Source organism: Bombus terrestris, chromosome 6 (genome assembly GCF_910591885.1).
Source record: "Bombus terrestris chromosome 6, iyBomTerr1.2, whole genome shotgun sequence".
In the NCBI taxonomy this organism is placed as follows: domain Eukaryota; kingdom Metazoa; phylum Arthropoda; class Insecta; order Hymenoptera; family Apidae; genus Bombus; species Bombus terrestris.
In genome coordinates, this window is record NC_063274.1 from 11,473,821 (window position 1) to 11,482,573 (window position 8,753).

General features: G+C 30.9%; 2 protein-coding genes across 3 annotated transcripts; one reads left to right on the plus strand and one right to left on the minus strand.

Moving 5' to 3' along the window:
- Positions 1-640: 640 nt before the first annotated feature.
- LOC100643526 (thioredoxin-2) lies at positions 641-3,131 on the plus strand. Its single transcript, XM_012309517.2, has 5 exons — positions 641-965; positions 1,064-1,471; positions 2,377-2,493; positions 2,563-2,676; positions 2,761-3,131. Exons 2-5 carry the CDS (start codon positions 1,448-1,450, stop codon positions 2,821-2,823), a joined length of 318 nt encoding a protein of 105 aa, XP_012164907.1. The 5' UTR covers positions 641-965; positions 1,064-1,447; the 3' UTR covers positions 2,824-3,131.
- LOC100642568 (DNA-directed RNA polymerase I subunit RPA1) lies at positions 2,862-8,670 on the minus strand. 2 transcript variants are annotated; one of them, XM_003396018.4, is made up of 5 exons: positions 8,487-8,670; positions 4,016-8,379; positions 3,783-3,938; positions 3,390-3,693; positions 2,862-3,314 (listed from the first exon to the last, which is right to left on the minus strand). In XM_003396018.4, the coding sequence occupies exons 1-5, from the start codon at positions 8,668-8,670 to the stop codon at positions 3,181-3,183; spliced, it is 5,142 nt and encodes a 1,713-aa protein (XP_003396066.2). In that variant the 3' UTR covers positions 2,862-3,180. The 2 variants fall into 2 exon arrangements, with proteins under 2 accessions (XP_003396066.2, XP_048262770.1); XM_048406813.1 differs by lacking the exon at positions 8,487-8,670 and having other exon boundaries at positions 4,016-8,021; positions 8,095-8,201.
- Between the last annotated feature and the right edge of the window lie 83 nt (positions 8,671-8,753).

An 8,753-nucleotide genomic window follows, 5' to 3' on the forward strand; every position in this document is an offset into this window, starting at 1 on the left:
ATATTATATATATATATATATATATATATATATATATATATATATATGTGAGTGTGTGCGCGCGTGTGTGCGTGTGTGTGTGTATAAATGGCTTTTATGATTCAAATTATTCTATGTATATTGTTCACATTGATTACGTATATATATCATACCTAATTACTTCTTAAAATAATATAATACTTAATTGTAAGGATTTAAGATTTATCAGCATTTATTCTAATCCTTATTAAACATATTTAGTATCAATCTAGGGAAATAGTAGAAACTAGCGTTAGCGTATTAATCGATTTCTTTGAGAGGATTGACCTACATATTCCATGTTATTTTGTAACCAAGGTTATTTGGTCACAAAATCATTACCGAGAACCACTAGCTTAACTACTATCGGAACTACTATCATGTTTTCATAGATTGACTATTTTATCTGATAAAATAATGACAGTGCGTACAAAAATATACATGCATTCGTCCTTATTTTTATGTAAAATTAATTATTAATTGCATAAACGTTGTTCTATAATGCAATGTCGAAACATGAATAAACCGTAATATCTTATCGTTGATTTAAAAAAGGCAAAAGATATTGAATGGTACGAATTGCGTCGCAACAGAACTGAACAGTGGAGGTATACCAAAGATCGAAGATAGTGCAAATTCAATTATTGTACTGTATTTCGTGTTAATGTAGCGTTTAATATTAATATAATGAATTGTAACACGTGCAATTTGTTCGATCATCCTTCAAAATTGCGTGCACTTCCTCACTGTAATATAAACCATTACTGGGAAGTACAGTGTGATCTATCTAGACATTCGGAAATGTTCGTGGACAGGGCCGGATGGAAGATTTTTAAGGCCTGGAAATATTGATCCAACGGAGGCTGCCTTTATAGAAAAATATGAGGAGAGTGGATTAAAATGATATAAATTTACATAAATATGAAATTACATTTATATTCTGATGGGTTAAGTTTAAAATTTTTTAAAAGACAATATGCATGTTTAAAAAATGGTTATTTCTTTTAATTTTCCATAAGATAAACAAGTAAATTATTCGTTATAGGTGTAAAATAAAATGTATTTTCATTGAATGGCAAGACTTGGTATTATAGCCTCCTTTAGTTCCCCTCTTAATCCGTACCTGTTGGCGGATCTTTGGAGGTCTTTTGGAGTACAATACAGCCAGTACGCAACTTGTTTCGCCTTCCCTATACTTTACGTATGAGCGTGATACTAGACACTACTCTATGGGACCCAAGTCTGAAGGAGAGAGAAAGATAGAAGGAAAGTGAATGTAAAGGAAGAAAAGTGTGAGAGAGGGAGGAACAGAATTACTAAGGAGGATTCTGAATTCCGACCACAGCGCTCAGTCGTTGACGAACATCGAAACCGTTGGTTCTATACTACTTGTAGTCAAGCGTTAACATATTTCCTAGAAGAAACAAAAATGGTCGTCCAAGTTATGAATGCTGTAAGTAACTAGATACGTATATATTCGTCTGATTTTTTACATATGTAATTCGTATAATATGTGTTAAATAATTTAGAAATCAGGCTTGAAAATACAAGAAACAAAAAATTAGTTGGTTAGGCTACAAATATAATTTATTCTCATTTCGCGTACCTTCTACGAAATCGATTAGCTTTGAAATAATCGATTCAAGCTTGCTTAATTCTACTTGGTAGCAAAGTTTCTATTATAATACAACGAAGAGGTTTCTATAGGAAGCATGTCTGATGTAGTTGGAATCATCATCGGCACATCGAATCGTACCGGCGTTCGTTTATCTAGCTAGTTTAAGTGCCATGGAATTGATGCGGTGAACATTTTCGAGTGTGACGTTCACGTTATATTACGTCAACTCCAAATAATTCCAATTGCGACACCAATGTAGTTCGTGGCATTGGCGTGATTCGTTGTATCGAAGCATGCAATTCAAACATGCTTCCATGATAGATGAGTTTTATGGGCGGGACAATCTAACTTGATGATGATCTATTTATTGATTTTAAATCATATAATTGATAAAGATACTTCAAATAGAATTGTACCCAAAAACGATTTTTATATTTTTTCTTTTTTATTGTTTTATTTTTTTTAAAGTATAATTTTTTAAGTTTAGAAAAATTATGAACTATAGGAAATATTCTTCGTACTTCATATAATTTTATTGATATATAATTCTAATTTTCATTAAAAATATCTACATGCACTATATTTAATTTGCTGATAGGTATGTGATAACTATAGATAGCTAGCCAGAACCAGGTATCTATTTAAGACAAATGTAAAGCTAATATAATAGTATTGTACAGTTACAGTAGGGTAATTTATTATATTTAACAGTATAATGTATTTGTATGTTATCTTTGCAGGCTGATTTAAAAAGCCAGCTTGAAAAAGCTGGAGATAATTTAGTTGTAGTTGATTTCTTTGCTACATGGTGTGGGCCTTGCAAGATGATTGCGCCCAAACTGGAAGAGTTATCAAAGGTTAGATAATTTACCTTACATAAAAAGATTTCTGTTAAATAATTCTTACAAAATATTTTTCTGTAATAGGAAATGGAAAATGTTATCTTCTTGAAAGTTGATGTAGATGAATGTGAAGACATTGCTAGTGAATATGGAATTAGCAGTATGCCTACCTTTGTTTTCATTAAAAATAGTAAAGTGGTATGTACTATTTTAAGTTAATATCTATTTCATATAAGAATACAGTTAAGAACTCATAATATAATGTATAATATAATGTTTTAGCTGGAAACCTTCTCAGGTGCTAATTACGACAAACTTAAAAGCACAATTCAGAAGCATAAGTGAATAAATAATTTTAATGGCAGAAGTATTTTTGAACAGGATTATCTATTGGTTATCATTAATCAATAAAGGTAACTAGCAAAAATCTCATAATCAGTAAAAATGAAGTTATATATCACTTGCAAAATGTAAGGGACATAATTTTTTGTTAATACACTGTCAGTTTTATTATACATATTTTGTTGCAAAATAAAATGTAATCAGCTTATAAAAAAATATACATCCAATATAATTCTTTCTTATATTATTGTCTGATAATGTAAAAAATAATTTTCAAAATTTGACATAAAATATTAAATTTATTTACACAATTGCATGTATCTAATAATTTATTCTTGACATCAACCCTATTCACATTTGTTATCCACCTACTGAAAAGGTAGTTTCCGGTTGTTTCTGTATTTTTACCAATAACGAACATGACCCAGTACCAGATTTACAAGGTTGACCTAACATTAATCGACTAGAAGGCGATACTAAATTATCTCGTTTTCCTGTAAATAAAAGACATAATTAACACCGAATTTTTCAATGAATAAATAATTCCATCACTTTCTCTGTTCTCTTACCTTCTAAAGTGGCATTTTTCAAAAAATTAAGAGAACTTTCAAAACTCATTTGTTGCAATGGAGATGCTGAACCTTCCATTCCTTTACGACTGAGAGGTTGAAATCTACCATCAAAAGTCATGTAATCCGCAATTAAAGATAGATGTCTAGAATCAACTGTGATTCCATACATCTTAAATACATCTCTCACTTCTTTTATAATAACTCTGTTAGCAGCTTCAATACCATATGTTTGAGAAATACCATAAATGTCATTGGAATATAATTTGTTTAAATTTAGAGATTTATCATATTTGAACATTTCCTATATTACAAAAAAATTACGAATAAATAATAAAATGCAAAATTGTGATCATATACACATATTCATTATAATACAAAACTTTTACTTACTACTATGTTGATACCATCAGTTTTAAGAATTGTCTCTCCATTATTATTTTGAAATGTAAAAGCACGTTTTACGCAAGGTACCTCCCATAAAACAACTCTATTTGCAACATTTCTAGTTATCGTTGGTAAATCCAATTTTAACATTTTAAGAGGTAACTGCAGAAGAAAATTGTAATCATCAGCTAATTCTTTTTATGAAGGAGAAAATTTGTAACTCTCATTATGATACTTACCCAAAATGTTAATTTACACCATGTGAATTTATCCTCATCATAATCATATTCTATTACATGAGTATACATATTTTTAATATCCCTCTTTCTCTGTGTACTGTAAGTTTCATTTACAATATAGTCTGATTTCTCATGTTCTGTGTCATAATCATCATCGTCTTCATCTTGTTGTTGGTCATTAGTTTTCAATTTTTCATTTTCATGCTCTACAACAATATCATCTTCTCTTTCATTTATATCTTCTATTTCTTCTTCTTCTTCTGGATCCTCATATTCTTGATTTTCTTTATGGCGCGAAATTGATCGTAGTAAAGTTGCATCTGCATCCTCTGCTGCTGCTTCTTCATCTGAAGATTCGTGCATTTCTCCCAAATTTGCATGTTTCAATGCAGATTCTGCTCCTTCTTCAGGTTCTGCTTGATCTAATAAAGCATCATCCTCATACATAGATTTCTTTTCCTCTTCAACATACACTAAAACACCTGTTACTTTAGCTATCTTTTTAATTTCTTTAAACATTTCCTTAAAAAACACTTCTTCAGTTTTTTTCAATACCTCATGTGGTTGAACACAAAATTCCGATTTATAACATTTATGTGGAAGATAATTAATAGTCATAGTATACACCAATTGTCTATTTGGCGATTGCTCCAATTTTCTACTTACATTAATATTGTCTAAAACATTGGATAAAATGCATTTTGTTAATTGCAACCTTAATTTATTTGAGCGTTTTGTTACATTCTTTAAGTCCTTCCGGAATGGTATCTCCATGCTAGGCGTTTTAATATTTTTCGATGCCATCATAAGTATTTCACGTAATCTGGGTATACCCAAAGTAACGTTCATTTCTCCACGACCAGCAAAGTGGAAAGTATTTAAAGTCATCTGAGTTGATGGCTCCCCTATTGATTGTGCTGCTAATAAACCTACTGGTTCACCAGGTGGACAAACAATTTTCATTACCTTCACAGACAAGAGGTCTCTTAAATCTTTCTTTTTTATGATCGAATTGTTAGATTTATTGGCTATATATTCGTCCATTAAATTTTCTAATCGTTCAGAAAATACACCAAAATCTATATCTTGTCTATATTTCGACATTATTGGATCAGGACATCTTGCACATTCGGCATAAATCCATTTTTTATCTTCTTCACTAGTCCTTAACCACTTTCTCATCAATGAAAGAGATGCTTTGCTTCTCCCATTATTTTCATTAATTTCCTTATATTTCGATTTCTTAATATTCATATCTTCCCTTGAAAACCTTGTAAATGGACTAATTCTTCTCTTCTGTAATACACTTCCGTTTTTACTTTCCCACTTTTTAATTTTTCTCACTACTTTTAAAATTTTATCTGTATCTGAGTCCATTTTTAAATTTTTTACTATTTCTTCATTGAGAATCGCATTTTTATTGTCTATTAAGAAATTTAATTGTTCCTTCCTCAAAAATTGTGAACCTGGTATATCAAGCCCATCTTCGCCATAATAAATTTGCACCATACTACCGTCTGAGTCTCGTACTGTTGAATCATAATTAATACTTAATCCTTCAAGATGTTTAATAAGACATCTTTGTAAATAACCTGATCTACTAGTTTTTACAGCAGTATCAATAAGACCTTCGCGGCCAGCCATACAGTGAAAAAAGAATTCTTGAGGTTTGATCCCTGTCATAAATCTACCATCGATAAATCCACCAGCTCTTGGTGTAGGATCATATGCAGAGAAACTTGGAAGGCTTTTCCCACTGATCATTAAAGGTGGCCTTTTTCCTTCCAACTCAATCTGCCCAAGTAAGCAAGATATCTGCATAGTATTTACCGTAGAACCTTTTGCACCAGATTGAACCATCAATTGTAGATTATTATCTGGAAATTTTTTCAAAAGACCAGCTGGTAAACAAACTTTATTTATATCATTAGTATAGACATCTAATGCGCTTTTATATTTTCGATCGATTTGAGCACGGAATTTAGGGTCACTCCAATAAGATTCTTCAATTTTAGATGTAACAATATCCATAGGTATATCATCAGGTAATTCTAACACCGATCTCTGAATATTTTCTCCAATTTTTCTACAGTTAGAAATAATTTCTTTCCGTTTCTTATCTGCTTTATTTAACAATAAAATATCTTCAATACCAAGAGTAAATCCATTTCTTTGTAAAGCAGCTTGAAATAATTTACCAAAGGCACTTAACAACTTTGTAGAGCATATTCCCCCATATAATTCGAAAATACAATGTATAAGACCAAATGGAGTTGCACCATAATGTGTCTTATCAAGTACACCACATAATAATTCTCCATTTCGTATTATTACTTCGGCTTCTGACATTGTTTTAGGATTTAAAAATTCAGTACCACATTTCCACTGCCGTGGTTTTTCAACTTGCCATTCTTTTACATTGATTTTGGCATTTGCTGTCAAATTGATGCGTGCTTGATTTGGTGGAATAATATTAATGATAACAGTGGATACAATTTGTTTACCAGACCATAAGGGTACTGGTTTTATAATACTGGGAGGAAGAAGAATTATATTATCTTGTATTGTAGATAAAGCAGCATAAACTAGTTGCATATAATCTTCACGTGAAAAGAATGTCCCTCTTACTGTTAATCGCACACCAGAAACCATATGATCTTGAATGAGACCACTTAAAGGAGTACCATCTTTAGGTACAAGATATTGATTAGATACATTGGCTATATTGTAGCCTTCACTTCTAGCTAGTTCATTTTGGGGATAATGAGCATTCATCTCATCGCCATCAAAGTCTGAATTATAGGCTTTACAATTAGCATAATGCAAACGTAATGTTTTTTCTCCCTTTAAAATACGTGCTTTATGAGCCATTATACTAGGCTTATGCAAAGTTGGTTGACGATTTAACAGCAGAATGTCTCCATTTTGTAAATGCCTATGTATAATTTTAATTCCTTTAAAAAATTTGTTTGCTTTATCACTTGTTGTTAGAAGACGTTTTGCAATAGCTTCTCTTTGAACAGCATTTGTGTTAGAAATGCGTTGTATACTTCCATCCTCGTGTTCAACCATTACTGCACCAGGATGAATATTAGGACCGTTTAAAACTAATTGTCTTAACTGTACAACATTCCAAGGTGTAACTGGTGTTGGATATGTTAATTTCATTGCAAAAGCTTCAGGAATGCCAATTTCATCTATGTTCAAATTAGGATCTGGTGTAATAACAGAACGAGCAGCAAAATTAACTCTTTTACCCATCATATGCATTCTAATAATTCCTTCCTTTTTTTCTATAACTTGCTTTAAACCCTGACAATTTGCAGAATCTGCAGTTCTATTCATATCACGATCCATTAAATGATCCACATTTATTTGCAGATTTTGCCAAGCATTGTGTAATTTTTCAATTGCTGTATTACCTTTTATTTGTTCAAAAACAAGTTTTCCCTCTTCTGTTAGTTGATTTGTATCACCATCTTGAATTGTTTGAATGATATTTCGAAGTACAAGACAATCTTGGATGATACTCTTGTAAACTTGAGATTGTGGATGTTCTATCATTTGTCCATTGACAAAATTAACTGGCCTAACTATAGGTGGTAAAACTGGTATTACTTCAAAAAAGAATATATCAGTCGGATATTCAATATCTACCATTCCAAAGCAAGGTATAAGTACTTTTAAGAAATCTCTCTCATTTTGCCAAAGCTTTCTGAGGTAATCTTTAGATTGATCTGGCATTATTATAACTGTCTCTAATTTATGTACTACTCCACGTGATTTTACTGTCCGAGGAGTATTAGGTGTCTCACATATTTTAGTGGTCATAATTTTATTTTTTAGTGTTGTAATTTTTGGTATAGGTTCTTGACAATTTACACAGACTTTCAATGTTGCATACTGCTTTATAACATTTTCAACATATGTATGCCATTGCATATTAATATTTTTGGTATTTAGTTGAATTTCATCATATTGCATGATACGCTGATTAAGTCTTGGTCTATTGAGAAGATTTTCAGTATAATTATCAATTACATTTTGAACAGCTTGCACATCAACTTCATAAGGATTACCTGAACATGAAACAACAAACATTATTTCTTGTTCTAAATCTTCAAGTTCACTGAGATATCCTTGTTGAAGTAAGTTCAATTTTGCAGTAAGTAACAATTTTATATAAGGTGGAATTTGTAAAGAGAAACAGTTTAGACATGCTAATTTGATTAACATAAATAATCCTCTATGAAACAGTGGATTTACTACTGGCATAGGCAATTCTATATGTCCAAAATGACCTGGACATTTGAATACGTTGCATCCACATGTTCCACATGGATCCGAACTTTCTAAAAGTGGCCCTAATTAATAAAAGAAATATGTATTAGTAAATTGTACCTTTACTTTCTCTAATTCACATAAAAATATAAATAATACATATAATAATTTGCATCATTTCATTTATTACCTAATGTTGGGTCATATAAACCTCCTTTTAATGGATGTCCCAAGATATTAAATGATAATGGTGTCCTTATTTTGGTAACACTTAAATTTCTTATATCATTTGCAGTAAACATAGAAAACATTAAACATTTTGGATCTAGATGTTTTGGAGTTAGACGTGGAGTATGATATTTATGTTGTACCATTTTGACAAATGTTGCCTCGTAGCCTTTTTATTTCTACAAAACAAGTGGATTGTTTTTAATAATTTTATCGATAATTTATTAAA

Coding starts and splice junctions, on each gene's coding strand:
- LOC100643526 (XM_012309517.2), top strand. CDS start 1,448: ATGGTCGTCCAAGTTATGAATGCT. Junction 1,472..2,376: donor TCGTCCAAGTTATGAATGCT/GTAAGTAACTAG, acceptor TTATCTTTGCAG/GCTGATTTAAAAAGCCAGCT. Junction 2,677..2,760: donor TCATTAAAAATAGTAAAGTG/GTATGTACTATT, acceptor ATAATGTTTTAG/CTGGAAACCTTCTCAGGTGC.
- LOC100642568 (XM_003396018.4), bottom strand. CDS start 8,670: ATGGTACAACATAAATATCATACTCCACGTCTAACTCCAAAACATCTA. Junction 3,694..3,782: donor CTGATGGTATCAACATAGTA/GTAAGTAAAAGT, acceptor TTTGTAATATAG/GAAATGTTCAAATATGATAA. Junction 3,315..3,389: donor GAAAAATGCCACTTTAGAAG/GTAAGAGAACAG, acceptor TTTTATTTACAG/GAAAACGAGATAATTTAGTA.